General features: G+C 41.2%; 1 protein-coding gene across 8 annotated transcripts in view; it reads right to left on the bottom strand.

The window, feature by feature from the left end:
* AFF4 (AF4/FMR2 family member 4) overlaps positions 1-21,515 on the bottom strand; it is a 56,580-nt gene that overhangs the window by 28,214 nt on the left and 6,851 nt on the right. For all 8 annotated transcript variants that reach the window (XM_032702651.1, XM_032702650.1, XM_032702657.1 and 5 more), the window contains exons 2-5: positions 9,605-9,739; positions 7,455-8,237; positions 6,081-6,125; positions 5,017-5,103 (exon numbers count right to left, since the gene is read on the bottom strand). In XM_032702651.1, coding sequence (XP_032558542.1) covers positions 5,017-5,103; positions 6,081-6,125; positions 7,455-8,237; positions 9,605-9,727 — 1,038 coding nt within the window. In that variant the 5' untranslated portion in view covers positions 9,728-9,739. The remainder of the gene's footprint in view (positions 1-5,016; positions 5,104-6,080; positions 6,126-7,454; positions 8,238-9,604; positions 9,740-21,515) is intronic.

Below are 21,515 nucleotides of genomic sequence, written 5' to 3'. Positions count from 1 at the left end.
CTGAAAAATGGGGAAGAACTATCAACAACCAGAAAGAGAGATTTATTATCCAGGCCCCAGAGCAGCCCAGGTGAAGAGCTTCCCACTCCTCTTCCTCATCCCAGCTCACCCATGTCCTTGCTGTGCAGTTGCACTGCATCATAGCTGGAACTCCAAAATTCCTCTGTAACTTCCATAAATCCCAGCTCCCTGTATGTTTAGCATGGAGAGGAACCATTCAGAATGTTTGTTTATCCTCCTTATACACAAACTTTGCTGCTTGTTTGAAGTATTTTCCTTCAAACCCTTTTCTCCTCTTTTTCCTTTTCCAGGCACACACAGCACCCTGAGGGACAACCAGTGAGGACACGAAAAACCTCTCAACAAAAAAATTTATCTCAGCCACAAAGGACCCTAAGGGACAATCTGAGATTTAAATCGTGACCAGCTCTGCACACTCTGCCCAGAATACTCCATGCTGGTCCCTGGTAAATCCAAACAGGCCCAGGCAGCCAACACAGTGTTCCCAGAATAGCCAAATCTCCATGAAATCACACAATTCCCTTGTGCAAAAGCCAATAAACAATGATACTACAGATTTACAGAAAGGTTTGGGTTGGAAGGGACCTTAAAGCTCATCTTGTTCTGTCCCTCTGCCATGGGCAGGGACACCTTCCACTAGCCCAGGTTGCTCCAAGCTCCATCCAACTTGGCCTTGGACACTTCCAGGGATGAGGCAGCCACAGCTTCTCTGGGCAACCTGTGCCAAGGCCTCACCACCCTCACAGCCAAGATTTTCTTCCTAATATCATATATAACTAGCTGTGAGAAACGAAGGCTTGCAAATTTTAGCACTTTTATCATCTTCAGTATTCCCGTTCCACAGAAACCTCAACTCTGACTCCCAAGACACAGCAGATCATAAACTTTTTTGAAATCCTAAAATACTGCTTTAACAAACAAATACACAGAGGCTACTGAGCTACTGAAAACCCACTTCCAGGCTTGAGTATCTTTTTAAAATAGGACCTTCCTATTTTAAAATGAGGACAACTGCCAGTCCCAGAAATACAAATTGAGTCAAATATTTTCAATTTTTTAGCTACATACACACGTTTTACCTAAATGGTCTGGCAGTAGCCTACCAAAATTACAATAAAATGAATTCCACTTTTTCTGGTACACCTGTGAACCAGTTTTGCCACACAGCCAAGTCGGTGCCAGGCAATTTATAAAATGGAGGTTTTTAAACACACAAAAGCTTTACACAGCAAAGCAGACTTAAAATGTTTCAATTTCCCTTAACTTTGTATTTCTCAAGTGGAGCAGTTGCAATAACGCACTGAACAAGTATTTTGTGCAAGGGGAACTTGATGGGGAACCTGATAAGGAACTCTCCTTGGAAGGTGTTTGTGATCTTTACTAACTGAAAGAAAGGAAGGGACAATAAAATAAAATTAACGTCTCTTTAAAGTGCAAAGTAAAGATGAAGTCTTGTGACTTCAACAGAAAGCAACAGTCACACTTCCTTCAAAATAAAACCTGTTTTTTTATCTTTTACACAGGTAGGAGGAGGGCAGATGTGATTCCCTGAATCTCTTTTGCCACTGGCAGCTCAGACGCCAACAGACTAAGTCAAAAAAGAAGTAACAACCACACAGTAATCAAACACCACACCTCCAGAGGCACTGCACTGAAGGGAGCATGGGATGGGGAACTGGCACCCCTTTACCAGCACATGGATGAGGAATTTGCAGAACACACCTGCCTAATTCCTCGCTTTAGTCAGCTTCCTACTTGGAAGGCAAAGCACAGGTTCTCAGCTAAGTGCACTTTAATGAGGTGTTATGGTTAAATGTGCAACTTTTTCCAACTCTCTTGCCATCTATTGAATACATATTTCTTTAAGAAACTCAGAGATCAAAAAAAAAAAACAAACCAGCTCTACTTTCAACTCCAAAGATATTTACAGCAGCAGCTTCTAAAGGTCTGCTTCAGAAAGAAATTCAAAACAACTGAAAGGAAGGAAACCCTTTTAACCAAAATATAATAGACTGCTACAGTTACACAGGGAAGACACTTAAGCAGGAAACAAAAAGTGTGACAAAAAAACGTGGAGAGAGGAACTCTCCAGCTGGACGGGACGGCATCGGGGGCCAGATTCCCCCCTCACAGACCTGGTTGTGGTGAACGGGACCCATTTCCATTTAATAGCTGAAATCTCAGGTCAGATCTCATTTCTCAAAAGGAAGTTTCTGTATTGCTGCAGATCAAGAGATCCAACTGCTCTCCTCGGTCACTCTGGCACAGGGCAGGAATGGAGGAACCTGGAGGCAGAATCCACCTCTCTGTGGCCTTCAGGCCCCGGCACAGGTACAAACAGTGCCAAGCCTCCCATGGTGCTGGGAAACAAAAACCTTCCCCTCCCCAACAAACAGCTGGAGTTTTTTAATATATTTTATAAACATGCCAGTATTTTTGGCGTTTTTGACTGTGAGCCCATGGATAAAATTACAGAGTGTTAGGTCACGGGATAACATTTTTTATCAAGTCTCAGGAATCTACATATTTTTCATAGCATCCATAAAACTTTCCCTGACCTATTTTCATGGAGCTTTATCTTCTGATTCAAAGACTTCCTGGTAACTGTTAGATATATTTATAGTAATCAGAGAGGCCCCAGTCAGGAGTTTGAGTTCCTTCAAGCTACTCACTCTCTACACACAGGGAAGGCGATCCCATCCCAACAGTTCGACAAATAAAATCAAGTGGTCCACCAAAGGGAGCTTAATTCTGTGTGAACAGGAAAAACATACCAACTTTTGCACACAGGAGAAATGCTGTGAAACACTTCAGCATATGACTTGTAATAAATGGAGCACAGTATTAAAGAGGAGGAGCTTTCCTGCAACAGAACCGTTTGATTAAAGTAAACCACTGTTTTGTTTTGTTTGGTGAATTCTGCTCTGGGCCCAGACTGCACAAGCCTATGGCTCACTAACTCACTGGAATTCTGCATAGCTGCTGCTGCCAAGAATGACAGAGGGGAGAAGGCAGAGGAAATTATAGGCTTTGGATGCAGAGAGAGAATTTGACAGAGTTCCACGGCTAAGATGTGCAGCCACAAAATAAAAAAGCTGGCAAAAAGTCAAGAGAGTCAGAGCAGCCATAAATGGAATTTTTTGCAAACTGGGTGAAGAAACACAATCCTGGCTGAGAGGTTCAGAAAGCCCCACAAGCCACCTTTTTTGTTCAAACGTTAACACAACTGTGCAGTCCTAGGTAGTTTCTCTCTGTGTCACAGACGTGGATTTCTGCACAGTTCTCCCCAGACTGAGTCAAATGCCAGGGATACACAGAAACAAGCAGTATTCAAGTATTCAAAGCAGTGGAATAAGGACCTTTGTTGATGAGGAAAGGTGTGGGATTTCTTTCTCTATAATAAAAGGTACGAATTATTTCCAGGCTGACAGTTTCATATAACACAGCAAATAAACCCTGACTAAGAGTAGTATATGCAAGATTAATATTGATCTAATGCTAAGAAAATAGATGACAGGATTTACTTTCTAGATATGCCTTCCAAAGTAAAGCTGAGAACTGAATGGCATGTTCTGAATTTTCTGATCACTGGAGAGAAACAAAATGCAGTGAAACAGGAACGTGCCACACAGAGGGTGGTGACAGCAGGACTGCCCATGGCTCTGAGATATCCAGCCAGGGTGAGAAGCTCAACTCATACCAGTCTGGGGCAGTTTTGTGGATATGCACTTCCAACATGGACCTGGAACCTTTGGCTGAAGGAAGGTGATGTCAAATCATTCACATAAGAGGACGGGTTTAGACATATCACATCAGAGACCTCAGGGAGAAAGTTTTCTTAAAATTATTCTCTCAACTGTTCTCGTTTGGGGAGCAATTTGGATCAAACAGGAAATTAAGAGCAGCAAATGATGCTCTAAAACAGCAGTAGGTCAAATAAAACATAGTCTTAATTATTACAAAGGTAACTTCTAAAAGACAAACAGTCTGATTTCTATAGTCTGAAGCTATGCCAAGTTAGGGGTGGGGCACCCCAATTCCTCCCAGAGATATGTTGAGTCTGGAGAAAAATCCTATTGTTGAGTTGAATCTTTTACTGGTAATCAGCAGATACAGGAAACAAACCATGAATTCCTGGATGAGCCAGGAATCTCCAAGCTGGGTTTTACCCACAGCTATCTCCCCTGCCTACCCATGGGCTCCCAGGATCCTGCAGACTGCAGAGCTGCTCTTCAAGGCAAACAATTCCCAGTGCCAGTGTACCCCAAAACCCTGCAGCTGGGGCTGCCAGACCCAGCCCCAGGGAAGGAGAGAGAGATCTCCTTCCTCAGAGGTGTCAGCTCCAGCAGGTCTCCTGGAAATGTGCCCAGAGCTGTCAACAGCAGCAAAGAGGTGGTTTTCTCTTTAGAATTAACAGCTTAAACCCTTCATAGTTATTAAGCAAACAAGGGGTTGGGAAAAGGACCTTTTGAAACAAGTGATCTGAACACTTCCGATTTTTAAAAGGTTTTAATTTTTTGTAAATGTAAAAATCTCTTAGAAATGGACTTCAAAATAAGGAGGAAATTTCAGTTTAAGCAGAGACATACAGTTAAATTTCTCAGCATTTACCAGCCAGACTCTGATCCTTTGCTACATGGAGGGAAACTCACTTCGTTCTACATAAGTGGTACAAACCATTTTCCTAATAGGGAAAAGGCTCAAAGGCATTTTCAAGCTTCAAAAGTATCCTGAAGGTTTGAATTTATGAAACAAAAGTTAAAAAAGAAAGTTTTATTATAGACAACCTTGCAGATTTCTATCCGTGCAAACCAGAGGAAAACTTTGGACATTCCTCATAAGGCCCCTGTTGACAAGTGGTTTTGAAGCAAAATAAAGATATATAAAGCACTGAAATAAACCCAGATTATACAGAATTGAATGTAAGAGTTCCAAAATCCTGATCTTCAACAGGAGTTACTTTTACAACATTCAGTATTTGAATACAGCACTGACCTTTGTTGGAAAGGGGAATTTGGAGGGTTCAGTTTTGCATGGTGTATGGATTGCAGTCAGTGGAGGGGGCCAGGAGTGGGTCATCTCCTACAACAACAAGAAGAAAAATTAACAAAATTAAAGCAAAGATTTCATTACAATATGAATTTGAATGGTGACTGTCTCTCAATTTTCAGCTCATTGTTCACCCTTCACTAAGATTTATATTCAAAACCTTAATTTCCCCAATGTGCAACAAAGATTTTGCATATAAACAGTTTAAAATTCAGGTTATCCATGAGAACAGATATTGCATGTAAACCTGAATTTTAAATTTTTATCCCTGAGAACAGATAGTTAAGACATAATAACAAGCAGAAAGGCATAAATCAATAAACTTGGTTGGCCTGAACAGGTTGGCCTGCAGTACAGGTCAGAGTCTGATCATTTCAGACCATGAAGAACACGTGTGGGACACGGGAGCAGAAGGAAGAATCCTAGGAAAGGGAAACCTATAGAGTTTAAGGAAAAAGGGGAAAATCAAATGCCTGAAGCTTCAAAGAAAGTGTCTTGTATTCTTTCAGAGCATCTCTAAGGACCATGTAGCAATGAAGAGGAGATGGCAAGTCATGGAAATGCTCAAGGGGGACCTGATGATCCTTTTCTGGGAGCAGACATAGGACGGGGAACCACAGGACTCAGGGAAAATAACCCAGGTAGGAGACCGGGAAAATTCTGCCACAAGGTAGCAAAACACTCACTATACTCTAGAAAGTTATCAGAATTAAGGACTATATTCTGGTGGAAGAAATGGCTAGTTTTGATTACCAGGGAGGAGGCATAAAAGAGCAAGAATGCAGTGAGGATATTCAGAAGACTGTGTGCACACCCACAACACCCAGTGCCCAGCTCTGCTCCCAGTTTTCCCAAGTCTCCTTGTGCTAGAGGAGCACCTGAAGAGCCCTCCTGTAAATGACTCGCAGCCAAGGCAGTTTGAAAGGCACTAATAACTGCAGAGTCCTTCCACTTCCTCAGGAATGTTTGAATTTTCAACAAATAAATGATGAAGAGCACAGGGAACTTACTTTGAGGATTTCATCCACACAGCTCACCTCGCCAGATGCTGATGCCTACAAATCAAAACTTAAGGTTAACATCTCCCAAAGCAAATTTTCCAGGGACTAGAAACACTTAAAACCAAACTTCAATCCTTATCATGACTCATACGGACTCTACATAGATATAAACAGCCCTTGCTAATTCCTTTCATCAATTTTAATATCAGATAGATCCACATTTTTATGGCATGAGTCACATCCAGTTATGAAAAGCAAATACATGAGATCTATAAAACTGTGACAATGATCTCTTACTTTTCACTCGACAGTTAAAATGATCACAGGCACTCAGTGACATTAAAAACTTCGAGAGAGGGGAATGAGAATTGCAGCTTTCAATCATTTCCTGGAAGAAGTCACAGGATAATATCTTGAATTCAAGTGCAGGACCGTGAATTCACAGAAATGACAAACTGCATTCCCAAGTAAAACACACATTACAGAGTGATTTCAGAAACAGCAATAATTACCAAACTATGAATCTTCTGCATCCCTGACTGCCACAAGCAGAAAGAAGCAAAGCCACTTCAGGATTCATTGCCTCAGCACTGACATGGCAAGTCTTGACAAATAAAATCATTCCTAATTTCCTTACCTGTGTCCTGAATCTTATTCTGCTATTTGTTGAAACCCCAGGAACAAAGGCTTTTCTCTGGCTACCATGATTCAAGGAGTTAGAGAGGACATGCAATGAGATCTTATTACCAGGAAAGGCACTCTCCTTGTCAGTGAGTTGGAGTCAGAGTCTGTGCCTTAATGAGTCAAGAATTACCAAACTCCTAAAAGTTGTTAACCCAATAGTATTTTATATCCAGCATGACTTACAGAAGTCCCTAACCCTGTTTAATTTGGTGAGTTAGGGTGAGCTTCTTTTCCCTAGGTATATATAGTAATCACATTTAGTAATTGTTACACACTTCAAAAGAAAATCTGATATAAGCAGATATTATCAAGTCTAAGTCAACTGGGCTCTCAGTAACAATGTCAGTATCCAGTTTGTCAAAATATTTGTGTGTCCTACTATTTCATTAACTTCTAACTACAGAAACACTCCATGAAAATTAGCCTCTCTGGGTTATCTCACCCTGCCTGAATGTCTCAGCCTTTACTTAATAAAAATCTCAGTACCCACATGGAAGAAGCAGAAGAAAAAAAACCTATTACTTTTGCACGTTCCCCACTGCCTTCGCTGCTTATGGTTAAGGTGCTTTGTGTAACAAAAAACACAGTGTTTACTAAAAACTCACTTTTGGTTAGGTAGATTGGGATTTTAAAGAAGCTGGAAAATCCCAGCCCAAATGGATTTACATTTCAGAAGCCAGGAAACAGCCAGCAACTTACATCCAGTGGCTGAGAGGGAATTTTCAGCTTGGTTAGGTGTGCTTTGCTGCTGGGCTTCAGCTCGTTCACGGCGCTGCTGTGGGTCTGACTGCTGTAGTGTTCCGAGGATAACTTTGGTTCCATGGATTCCTGCCCATCCATCGGCCTGACGTATGCAGTGGGTTTCTGTAACATTGAACTGGACTTGGACATTAGTGAAGGTGGAAAAGACTGATTAGAGTGTTGTCCACTTGAAAATGAGGGTACACGGGAGGGAGAGTCCCAGCTGGGATCGGGATCCCGGGGCGACTTCGACCGTTGATGTTCTTTGCTGTGGTGATCATTCCCATGAGATCTCGAATGGCTGGAGCTCAATGAGGAGACAGCAGGTGGTTTTCCAGGGCTGGAAGAACGGGGTTTGGAGTGTTCAGACCCATGCTGGCTTTTTTTCCTGCTGCTGCTGCCGTAGGAATCGCGGTCGTGCCTCTGGCCGGCGCTGCCCGTGCCGGTGCCGCCGGAGCGCTGCCCGTGCCCCGCCAGGCCCGAGGAGCGCTTCTGGGACTGGGAGGAGGTGCTGGGAGCTGGCCCCACTGGAGTCCATTTGCTGCTCTGGTGGGAGCCTGTGCTGTGTCTCTGATCACCAAAGAAGCTTTGGTTTGATTTCTCGTCGGGTGCTGATGGAACGGTCGGTTTGGGAATTGCAACAAGCTTTTGGAGCGGTCTGTCTCCTATGAGATCCGTCATTTCATCATAGTTACCAAGCATGCTCTGGATACGACTGGACAACTTGTCTTCTTTGCTGGTCTAAGAAAACAAGTTTTAAAAAGCAATGATTTGAAACCAATTACAATTTCACTTTCACTTAATTGATTTGATAAGCACTGCACTTAATCTAAATTTCAGGTCTAAGTTCATGGCTAGAATTCATGTCTCTTTTGCCATTGTTGCCAATTCCCAATTTTATTTCTTAAAGCAGTAATTTAACAACCTAAAACGTAAGAAAAAGATGTACTTCAGCAGCAGGAACAGCTGAAAGAGCATTAATCAGTGCTTCAAATAATGCAATGGTGAGCTGGATGCAGGTTTAAAAGCAGTAGATGCCTACTGTCATCTAAAACATTATTTCTCTAACACAGAATGCATCAGTCCTAAAAAGTTTTAATTAGTAGGAAAATAAAATCAGCTTAACCTCACCCCTGTATGTAATTTTTAATTGGTATTTATACTGGCACAATGTTTGTTGCCCAGAGTTAAAAGGGTTCTTTCTTCTATAACCATTTCGTTTTCCAAATTAGGTCTATTGGATCATTCCCCATGCATCCCAATCAGCTCCAGTTAACTTCATAAAGGTGGGATTTGGTTATCAAGCACAGGAAAGTAATGGGAGGACATGAATAAAAAAAAATTCACCAAATATTCCTCAACTTTCCTCCTGCAGGAAGTCAGTTTTCAGTAACAATGTTTTATTTCTTACAAACCACTTGAAATTGTAATAAGGGAAGAGGTTTGCTTTCAAAGTGAGTTCTGAGCTACATAATTAAAATCTTAAATGGTGTTTTATTAGTTATCCCAGAATTAGGTTATTTTTTCCAATTCTGCTGAGTAAAGCAAATGTGGCAGGAAGCCCAGCACAGGCTTAAAGCTGTGCAAGATCATAAACAAAATCAAGTCCTTCAAAACTAAAAAAAATCAGATACAAACTACTGGAGTACTAGTTAGAGCTTATAATTCCATCCTATCAGGGATTTCAGCATTTAAAATTAACTTCCTATTTAAAAATTCTCTTTCTGAACTTGCCCAGATCTGGATTACACTGATTAAAGGTTAGAAAGTTTAGCAACCAGCATTCATTCACCCCAAAAATGGTAACTTGGCATCACACAATGGACAGTTTAAGTGTTTTGAGTCACCGTGCAGAAAGTGAAAGAAGGAAAAAAATTGTATGATTTTATTTTTCCTCTTTCTCATTCCCTTCAAAGCTTCCCCTCCTTCCTAAGCACTGTAAATCTGCCAGTGGAGCTGGTTAGTGACTGTCCAGCCTTATTTTCAAGCCCTGCTTAAATACTCAGTTGCCGTAAGAGCTTTGGATCTAAAAAGAATGCAGATAAAAATACATTTAAAACATGATTTCTGTCATAAACCCTGCATTTCTAAGCACTGCAGAAACTCACCACTTTGTAAGGTTCAGCAAAGAGAGGGGAGTTGGGTGGAAAGGCTTCGTCACCCTGCTGAATTTCTTGATTTCGCCTTTCCCTTTCTTTCATACGCAGCACATTCCGGTCTTCACGGTTCATGTTGCTACGGGCAAAACAGATAATTTCTGATCACAGAAGGAAACAAGGAAGAGATGTGAGTGCACAGAGGGACGGGAGTGCACAGAGTCAGCCCCTGGTCCTGTCTGGCCAAAGAATGAGGATCATAACTCCTCAAACCCAGATGTTTGTCCAAATTCAGCCACTTCCCCCTCCAAAGAGCTGTAACCCCCAATCCACAGCTGCTCTAACAGGGAAACTTTATGCAGTATTTAAAAAAAAATTGAAAAAAATCCACAAAGTCCTCAGGCAAGTAACTATTTCAAACCATTTCACAGCTCGACTCATTTCGCTGTCTCAGCCCACGCTGCACATCTCCCATTCATTTCTAAAATACCTTTTCTCCCCCACAACCCCCAGATGTTCTGTAACCCCCCACCCATTCAGTGCCTGGCTTTTCCTGTAGGTTTGGGTTTATTTTTGGTGCTGACATACCTTTTTTTGGCACCCATCCTCCAACATATTCTAACCTCAAGCTTTGATGTGGTTTCCAGGTCTCCCTTCCTCCCCTGACTCCCAAAAGGCATTTCTACTCAGAGCAGTAATTTCAGGGAAGTTCTGGCAATATTGCACCTTCTGCCTTGGACCATATTCTCCTACTGCAAAAATTCAGATTAAAAACTTGCTAATACCCCTTCTTACAAATTTTACTTTGCAGTTTGGTTGTGCTGCTGGTGTTAACAGAAATACATCAAATTGTTGCAACACACACACAAACAAAAGCTGGAAAAGATTCCCTCTGAGCTTGATAAAGCATTGGGACTTAAAGGAGTAAACAAAGTAAGATGAGAAATAAGGTGGTACTAATTCCTTTAATATTTAATCCCAGAATGGTTTGAGTTGGAAGGGACCTTAAAGCTCATCTATTCCATCCCCTGCCATGGGCAGGGACACCTTCCATTAGACCAGGTTGCTCCAAGCCCCATCCAATTTGGCCTTGGACACTTCCAGGGATAGGGCAGTCACAACATGTGCCAAACTTTCTATTAAGTGATTTAGAAATGTGCTTTACTGATCTGCACAAAGTACAGTAGGTGTTCCCAAGAAAAAGTGATGTTCTTCCACATAATTTGCAGTCTAAAACGAAAATGTTGGCTGCTTAGAAAACCATTATTTCGTGTTTTTAGACAGCTGCCTATTAAAAAGAAAAAAAACTTGCTACAGTATGACCCTGAAATCTGTGTAAATCCAGCTATCCCATTCTCAACAGAAAAACTTCAACTCATCACTCAGTTTTTAAAATACAGATCTCTTCACCTCAATAATATTATAGCCTCTTGCATTTATTTCTTTTATTCATTTGGTTTCATTTTGTCTGTTACTCTGAAAACAGTGAAGTCTAAGAGGACACCTAAACCAGAATAAAGCCAAGGTATAAGTTTAGATCTTGAATGCTTTTTAAGGCAACAGGTTTGTTGTATTTCCCTGCACCATAAACAAGGTATGAGCATCATCTTAATTCATGCAATGATGATATCAAGTCTATGAACACAATACATTTTAAACTTTATGTGAAAAATCACTTTTTTCTCCAGTTCCCCTGTAATCAGCTGAACTCATGTAACTGCAGGTGACCATCAAGGCCAAGAGAGGGATCTATGCACTGGAATGTGGCCAGCAAATCCCTTGGATTATTTTGGCATTCATGACAAACTTGTTTTAAAAGTTTGAGGCTTAAAAAGCTCATTCTTCAGACTGCAGCCCAATTTCTTACACATGCAGGATTTAAACACAGACAAATAACAGATTTAATTATAGACATTGATCAGTTAAAGCCAATTAGAACAGTCTGAGTCTCCAGCATTTACAATTGAAGGCAAATTTTGAGGCAGAGAATAGAAGTGCCCTCGTTTTGGGTGGTTCATTCTCATTAAAGGGATGGGATTGGGAATTATATACCGCTGTACATTCAGAATATTATAATTCTAAAGAATTTTACATCTATAATTTTCAAATAGAGGGTTAAATATTAACAAAGACTTTCCCTACTTTTTACGGAGTCGAGGATCATCTTTTACAATTTTATCAACATTTACTGTAACTCTTGGGACTGCAAAAAACCCAGCATTTTTACCAACACAAAGGTACATTACAGCAAAGATTCATTTGAGATACGAGCTGGAGTAAACCCAGAACTGATCTGGCTGTACCTGCCCAGGTCTATGTAAAATTAGTCATCAGAAATACAGCAGTTAATCACACTTTTAACCACTCCTCCCCAGTCTTTTGTAATGTAGCAAATGATAAAACACCTTCGTGGGTAGTCATGTTAAGTGGATTGGGTTTAGTTTTCTTGAATTCTTTTACATTTTTTATTAGAGCAAATAGTTTGAATGGGATTCAAGTTAGACCTGTTTGTATCTAATCATCTAATCTCTACATAGAGCTATTTTAAGTTCCTATAATGTGTACAAAGCTATTAAAATCACACTACCACTAAATGTGTAAATAAAGGAAGTTAGTGAGGCTTCCTTAGCTCTGAACTTCAGACAACTTCCCAATTAACTTCCTATCTTGCACAGCCACGAGATGTACCAGAAAATAAGCTGCCCATGTAGAGGAAAAGCAAGGAGAGGTACTTTGAAAGCAGATGACCAAGGTCTGTCTACTGATCAACATTGCCAGCAGCTACCTTCAGTGTCAAGGAAATTGCAAAACTAAGTTTTCAGACCACTTGAATTACACCAACCCTGTAAAATCCACTATATAAAATTTACTGGTAAGACCAAAGTTCTGTACTGTTTGCCAGTCCTCAGTTTTTTTCCCAATTTGGAGTGGACACCAGTCCCATCTCCTGCTGGCGCTCTGCTGTCTCTCAGTTTGGATTCTGGCTGGGGGAAGGAGCTCTGCCCCACCACTGCTCCCACCAGCAGTGCAGGCTGCTCAGAGGCAGAACTGCTTCTCCCTCTCCCACATTTAAACCTTTTCCCACAGGATGGAAGAGCTGGGAGCAGTTGGGTGCAGCCAAGCTCCCATCACTCCTACCCCATCCTCTGGGCAAGAGGACAGCTCCTCTGCTCCTGTCTCTCTGCACACCAGGCCTGGAAGTGGAAAATGAAGATCTTGTTGCCTTGTACCTGCTGCTACCAAGAGGATGTTGCTATATCCCTTTTCCCAGGAGTCCTGAGCAAAGTGTGAAGGAGAAGCAGAGCCAGGCTAAGGGAGACAAAACAGGTCCCTGCAGCAAGGACCAAAGTCGCCTTAATTTCCATATCTGGGAAAAGAGAAGTTCAAAATTTAAAAGAAATTAGAGAACAGGCCTAAAGCACAGTACAGTATTTCCATTTTTAGGAAGTTTAACTCTACGTGTTTTGAGTCATTACTTGTGCTCAGTGTGCCCTGCTGAACTCCACACAGTCTGTGTGTATGTGACTGCACAAATGACTGTTCAGATCTCACGCCTCTGCTCCAGCTCAATAGGAAGAGTTGAAAGAAAGAAGGAAAATCAGCAGGGAACTCACAGAAACTTCTGACACAACATTCCCTTGTGTATATTCTTTAATCCTCATTAATTACTGCTCCAGGCCCACCAAGCACATCAATTGCTCAAGTATCACTCAAATCACTCGTACCAGAAACACAATCTTAACTTCTCCTTCCAAAGTCTTCCTAAATCCTATTTGGTATTTCTGTTCATCCTTAATCCAACAAGGGTATGGCTTTGGCTTGAGTTTCCTCAAGCCATCATCATCTTGGATTTTATAACTAGTGTTATGAAACGGTAGCGCTGGTGCCACCTTCTCCTGCTTCCCACCTCCCACTCCCCTAGCCCCAGGCAGGGGGGGCACATCCCAGGTCTGGGACTTTTGGACCACAATTTCAGACTAAAAATAAACCCCAATCAACACACCCATGATCGTCAAAGTTTTCCTGGCAATGCTGTTAAAGAGGACCTTGGCCAAACCCTGGGTACAGGCATAGGTCTGGCAGCCTCTTCTCACCCCCCTGAACCACATCAGGCATCCCAGCTCCTGCCCTCAACCCAGTTCACCACCAGCACTATCTCTCCATCTTCCCAGGCACCATAAGGTAAAACCATCAAAGGTAAAGGCTGGCCCGAGGAACCCTCCAAGTGCAGCCCCTTAAAAGGGATCCAAACCCATCACATCTCAACCAGGTACTCGTGGAACTTCAAAGCCTGGTTACAACACCTCCACTTCCTTCAAGACATCCTCATTTAACTCCAAGGTTTCTTCCATCTCAATTGGTTTCGCAAGCAAGAGGAATCAAACAGTTCATTTATCCAGTGCTGGTTAACTGGCAGTGCTGAAACACAAATTTTGTTTGACAACATTTGGCCACAAACGATCAACACGTTCAGAGAACACAGAGCAGCTCGGGCTCCGTGCGGGGCACACCCAGCTCTGGGGGCACACACAGCTCCCATGATTGTATTCTTTTTTCTTAAAAGGAGGGGGAAAAAAAGGCTAGAAAGCCTGTTTGTAATAAGGAATGATGTTTTAAGAAGGCATTTAAAAATACCTGAAGCTGCCTTAATGCTGCATCCAGCTCCCTCCCAAAGATGCCTGTTAATTATTTCAAATACTTTTCTTACTTGTAGCATGAACAGCAAGGGGCATCTCAGGAGCTGGCACAGCAAGCTTCTCCCAGTTTGTGCATGGAGTATGGCATTGCCACAAATCCTGCACTAAAATGCCAGTGTCAGCTTTTAAATCACGCTCACAGAAAAGCTGTTTAAAAAGGGAGAAACTGGAAAAAAACAACAAAACCCCACTGCTACACAAAAAGGAACGTGCTCTGGTGTCACCAAGATACTTAACAATACTTGATACTTAACAATAAAAGTGAATGTGTAATCTTAACTTCCAGATTTCTATGTTATGGTAAAGGAGAAAAATGCAGAAAAAACATAACATTTCCTACTAAAATGATACAGCTTTACCCAAAAGAGCACAAACAGGAGGATTATCCAGGATAAATTTAAAGAATAATCACAATGCTGCAAATACAGAAGCAGCACAGAGTCATCTTCAGAGTTTTATAACTGAAACAAGGAACAAAACTAAAAACAAGAGCTTACAGAGAATTTGAATATTCATATGTGTTCAGAAACAGGCAAAACCCAACTTCTCAAAAGGATGAAGCTTTCTGTTTCTCTCCCTCACACCTTCTGATACTGCTGCAACGCTCTGTGCCAAGGGAGGGGGATTTGGTTTGGGAGGACTCCACATGGGATTTGCTCCAGCAAGGAAAAGGTTGGTGATACCAGTAGTACTCCAAAACTATAACTCAGTAACTCCATATCACACAGTAAGGCTGCACAGCTGAACACAGGACAGCTTGAGCCTTAATTCTGTTTGGGTATTTTGATGAGAACAAACTCTTCCACAGCTCCATCTCCAGAAGAGAGCTGTCCCTCCTCCCAAGGCTCCGTTTGAGTTCTTGGGAATAGGATTCAAATACAACTGTATTGCTAATATGATACAAATATAAATCAGTGATTCACCACTAACATAAATGTTTCTCATTTCTATAACACAAACACAACTGTTCGTATCCCACCCTTCAGATTAGGGATTCCTGCTGCACATTCCATGGGGGAACATAAAGTGCTGTAAGAGCCAGACGGGAACACCTTTGTACATATTGTGAGGGTGGGAGAGCTTTAAATAAAAATAATAAAAAAAGTGAGTTGGCCTAGGTCAGGTTAATGTTTGACAGAACTCCCAGGGAGGGCAGAGCCAGCAGTTTGCTGCAGGCACTTCTCCTTCCCACTCAGTTCCAAAGCACCACAAAAATCCCCACAGAGCACAATGTGCCTGGACTTGCCACTGCTCCTCAGACAAATGAGCACAAATCCCTCACCACCGTTAGCTGAGAAAAATCCCACAGCACTTTCTGTAGGAGCACGTTGTTAATTCCAGCGTCTCAGTCAAGTGATGATGCAAGTAATTACATCCTGCTCTTGAGTTTTATCTGCCAGAGTCCCCCTCCATCCATCAAATATCAGGTTACCCAAGGATCAGTCAGCATCTTCTACCTGAGGAGCCAACACAGGGCAATGATGGATAATATAAAAGAATTACAGGGATCATTTGTAACTCAACACCAACCACTGGAAAAGGATTTGGTGATCCTTTAGAAAGAGACTCTGCAAGTATTTCATTAAATCAGTTCAGATGAGAACTGGTATATCATTCATTATATGTGAGATCCAGCACATAAAAGTAAAGTAGAATCACAGGATGGTTTGGGTTGGAAGGGACCTTAAAGATCATCTAGTTCCACTCTTCTTTCCAAGGTAAAGTAAAAGAACTAAGGTAAAAGTGCACACCCAGCAAATGGATTTTAGAAGTCAAGTTAAGGAAGAAAGTTCTATTTTCAGCACTTGCAGTATAGCTCATTCAAACCTAAGTTTTAAGTCCACTTCTAAAACATACTGATAAGATAGCCTAACATTGTTTATATCCAAGAAGAATTTGATGTAATTCACTCAGAGGACCTGAAAAAATGCACAACCACCCATCCTTTAAAATGTCTCATTTTTGTGCAGAAGTATTACTCGGTAGGTAAAACATCTGGTTCCCTCCTCCCTGATGAACCTTACACAGAAATAAATTCCCAACTCTTTTCCTGCACAGAGAACAGACCTGCTCACATCATTTTCAGTCCCTCCTTTCTGTCCTGTCTCTTCAGAAATGGTAGAGAAACAAGGGAAGTGGCAGGAAAGTCTGGGAAGTGACAGCACAGCTTCACATTCCCTCCTCCTCTCCTGGTGCACAGAGAGCAGAGGAAGGTTCATTTCCCCATCCACTGTCCCTCTCTCCATCACAAAGTTCCATCCTAGCTGATGGCACAGGTCCCACAGAGGAGGGACCCAACAGTGCAGTTACTGACTCAGAGGAGGAGGAAGTCTGTAGGACTGAACAATGTCATACAACAAAGCTACCACCTACCAAAACGGTCATTTTCTGCACCTACCACAACACCCAGTCAGATAAGACAAAGGAGCCTCAATAAACTCCTGTCACAAGAACCAAGCCTGAGCCAGGAGAGGGAAGTGAAGCTGCTACTGTTCAGCAAAGTTCAACTTCAACTTTGCATTCCTCGGCTTTTGCATTTCTGTTTGCCTCATCCTGCAATACCAAAACTACTGTCAGGAACAGAAGACTTTCTTAACCAGGCAATGATATTCTCTTTATCAGCATCTGCAGCTCAAGCCCTGACATCCTACAGCTCAGATCACAAAACTAACAGCCCAGCAGCACAGACCAAACTCAGCACTTGACCAGTCACAGTTTTGTTTCTCACTCCTGGCAAACTTCAGCCCAATTTTATCTCCCAGTCAACAAATAACATCCTTCCCATCTTTGCCGTTCTCCATTGCTGCCAAAGTCAATAATTCACCCAGTGCACAGATGGACCATCCTGAACATAAGGTTTTTACATGCACTCCTTTCATGTCCACACAGGCAAACCAAAGCATATTCCAATACTGTTTCTCAACAAATTTCTGCCCTCTAATTGGGCAGAAACTTAATAACCCAATTCCTGTGCCTACATGTTCTTCTGCTTAAACTTTGAAGCCAAAACAACTGCCGTTTAAATTTTATTAAGCAATAGTTTTTCAGACATCTAACATTAATCTGGCTATTATCATTCTGACTTCCTCACATTAATTTACTTTCATAAAAGATATCATTACATTTGAGTGTTATGAACTCTGTGGCATTAGGATTAAGAAAGGATTCACTGACAGAAATTCTTTGATAAATCTGCTCTGTGTCAGATTTGAAACAGCAGACAAGGTTTTAATGAGGTGCCATCTAAATTAGGAGTGAAAAGGCAAAAGGGAAAATCACATTCAAGGTTCATATCCTTCTCCCATCTTAACTACTGAAAAAGAAAGGAGAGAAAAAGTTTATCAAATACTTTACCCTGGTTTAACTGTCATTTCCTCCAGCTTTACTCAAAGATCATCTGTCTGCACTGTCTCACAAGACATTTATCTTGGACTTCCTACCGTGACCAAGGTTTCACACATTCTGCTGCATCACACATTGAAATGAACATCAGGGTTTGAGATAATGAATTCTGCCACTCTCCAAACCACTTGGGTCTTGTGCAACTGCTTGCAGTAGCAAGGTCTCCTCGGCCCAACACCGTGTAACCACTGACAGTGTCTCTGCCTCCTCCCTTGCTGCCTCAACATGGCTTGTTTTCTGAACACAGCTTTTATTTGATGCATCTTCACAACACAAGCGCAAGTAATAAAATATTTTAGGGCTGTTAATGCATCCTGTGCCCAGCTCTACTTCGTTCTTAAAGCAGAAGGGAATTTTTAAAATTTGAGAGTTTGGTTTGGGTGTTGGTCCAAGCCCCCATCCAGGGCAGATGTCCACAGCAGTTCTCAGCCTCTGTTCACCCCACTATCCTGGTTGTGCTCACACAGAAATGTATTGGAACTGGTTATGCTGAATTTGGGAAATCTGTGCAGGTTCAAAATAGGTATTTTGGGAGCAGGGTTATTTTTAAATAGAGAAGATTGAACACTCCACAACCCCAAAACAGAGAGTAGGAATAACCAACCTGTTTAAAACCCATTTAATAACAACACCCAATGAAATTCCACAAGTCTCATTAAATTACTGGTTTTTGCATCACACTGTCATAGGTGAACTTTATCTGTAACAGGCAACAAGTAATGTGGTTATGAGGGATGGAAAACCAGAAGGATGCTGGGGAGCACGTCAGCAGAGCAGCCAGAGTTAAAAACTTCATCATTTTATGATTTAACTCTCCTCAGAACCATGGGAAAACACTCAGGGTGTGACACAGAAAGATTCAGAGACCCAAAGTGAACTATGTTTCCAGGTTGTTCCCAGAACAACTGAAGGGGGTGGAAGGGAACCATCAAAACCACCTGAGTTGATGCACATCAGCATCAATATATTTTCAATATTATTATCAATACATTATAATCAATATATTTTCAAAAGTGGTGGCTTGAACACTCCCAGCACCAGTGCTTCCCATTGGCAGCTGCAGCAGTTCCACGATTGCTTTAGAGCTTGAAGGAGCCTTTGTAAAATCCACAATTTTGAGTACCAAAAAAGAGAGAATACAGATTCTCCCTCCGAGTTTTCAGCCCTGACTTGCATGCAAAGAGTTTACCAAACTCATCACCATTTCCCACCTGTCTAAAATGTACGTGAATGATGTGACAGCTCCGAGACCTGGGATGCTTTCTGCTAACTTACAACTTTCTTTTTAAATTTAAATACACTGAAGATGAGAGCACATTGTAGTTAAACTCTGCAAAAACCCACTAGGGAAGAGAAGCATTTAAGATTTGTAGACAAAGCAAAAAAAATTTGGAAGCGAGAGGAAGGGACCAGAACTATCTACAGAGGGAAGCTGAAATGCAGCAGGAAAGCCACAGCTTTGATGTGTTGTGCTTCCAAACAAACACTGCTTAAAAAAGTTGGAAAGTTTTAACCTTTCATCCCACCTACTAAATGCCACCTGTACTTTATAACCCCCTTAAGCAGATTGAGAAAATCGTTAATATTTCAGCTACCACTGAGCATCAAGGCATTCAGTGTAGTATCTATTACCCCAGGAAAACAGTTGATAAATGTTAATTTATCACAGAATATAGAGCTAAGTATTCTATTTATTGTAAAAAATAGAGCTACTGTAGAAAATAGAGCTATAAAAACTCTTTTAATAAAATGACACAACCTCATTTTCCCATGATGATAATGTTTGGGGTTTTTTTCCCCAAAGTTCTTGAAGTTGTTTGCACTTTTCTGGATGTGGCCTTAAAACAAAAGTCATGCTGTTAACAGAGATTTAAGTACCAAAAGGAAACTGAGCCACCTGCACAGAAGAAGCCTCATGTCCCAGGCAGGGCAGTCTGGGCACAGTGTAACTCTGTGCCATTACACCACAGAGGGCATTATTATCAATAATCATTATTATGAACTCTTGTCCCCAGAACAGTTTTTGGTCTACCTAAACCAACAACGTAACTTCTGCATTTGATACACTAGCAAAGGACTTGTGCAAGCTGGTGTGGAACTGCTGCTCCCAATGGGCTTTGTTAAACATGAGCCTGAAGACCTGACAGGTGTGAAACTGCAAAGCACAGGATCCTAAAAACACATTTAATTTACAGCCAGAGAAACTCTCTGAGTTTTGCCACTAGAGAAAGAAGTTCAGCTTTTTGTCACATGAAGTTAAAGGCAAACACAAAGGACGTTGCAAAAGCAGTGTCAAAATCCAGCTGAATTTCAAAACCCTTCATGCAAGAGCCCAGTTCAGCTCACACCGAGCGTGTGCTTGGGTCAGGGCTGGAGCCTGGAAAGAGCTCTGGAACAGCCCAAACTGCTTCAAGTGCCACAGAAATTACTCGGCAAGAAATGCTTCTCATTCCTCCAGCTCCCAGGCATGTGTCAGACAAACCAGCTCTAGTTAAACAGTTCTGGTGCCCTTCTCAGGCACCTGGCACTGCTGGCAACTCCTCTTTGTGGGTTGATTTAACTGAATTCTACTAAGCGCAAGCTAATATTAATTATTAAGGTATGACTCACTATTTAGAGTGAGAGTCACATGTAATAATTTTTCTGATTGCATAACTTCATATTTATAACTGAATAGCAAGAAATCAGCCCATTAGACCAGCCAACAAGATCCAAATTTTGTACTCTTAAATAAAAATGACGATTAGACCACACCCATTCTGATCATTTATAGCTTTTGAGTCTGTCAGTAAATCATGACTGGATGTATTTTAACATTCCTCTGAATAAATAAAAAAAAAAACCAACAAACCAAAAAAAATAAACCAAACAAAAAAATCCCCCCCAAAAAAATCGACACAAGCTATTGGGGTCAATTAGGTATGTGAAGAGGCTGCTGTGAAAACATCTTTAAACGTCAATTCAGCATGGATCTTGCTTCATGTGGCCAGGAAATAATGCAACTTTTTCCATTAAAAAAAAGAGAAAACTGAAGGAAAAAAAACCAACATGAAGTAAAAAAACTGAAGGGAAAAAAAAACGAAGGAAAAACCACCAAAGAAAATCCACTGAAGAAAAAAAATTAAGAAAGGTGGATTTTAGAGGGTTATTAGTGATTAACAAATTTAAGCTGAAGACTACTTGTTAAAACTCTCTCCTATTAAAACATATTTCTGGTAATTATTGGCTAAGAATGTGTCACAGTGCAAACTCCTTACTTGTATTTTTTGCTCATTAAATACAATTAGTGCAGCTCTTTCAGCACAAGTAATCATTGCTTCAGGAAAAACCTTTTCACCCTTTATCTTTTAAAGGCTGGTTTACACCAAACCCCAGAGTTTTCATCATGTTAGATCAACGCTTCAATATGATGCTAATTTATCCTACTGGCAACAGAAGAATAAAATTAAATATCAATTAATTAAATTAAAATATATTAATTAATAATAAATCCAAAACTTCACAATTTAAAACAATTTTCCAAGCAGGTACAGTGTAAGAAAGTCACAAACCACAGGTGAGCTGGAGGGTTTAACGGTAAATCTCAAACAAACACAACACCCCAGCCACCCAAAAATACAAAAACCTCCTGGAAACATGCAAACAACACTATCAGTAACCTCTGTTCCATATAGGACCACCCAGAACATCAAAAAAAACCCCATGAGACAGGAAAAATATCAGTATATCAGTCCATTTTATCTCCTCTTGGGCAATCTTTGTGCTTCAAGGCCCGTGAAGTTACAAGAATAAAATAGGATTAAGACATCTTTGTAAAATCAAGC

Source organism: Chiroxiphia lanceolata, chromosome 15 (assembly GCF_009829145.1).
Source record: "Chiroxiphia lanceolata isolate bChiLan1 chromosome 15, bChiLan1.pri, whole genome shotgun sequence".
NCBI lineage: Eukaryota > Metazoa > Chordata > Aves > Passeriformes > Pipridae > Chiroxiphia > Chiroxiphia lanceolata.
The sequence above is the reverse complement of the archived record's forward strand: the minus strand, read 5'-3'. Positions and strand labels throughout refer to the sequence as shown.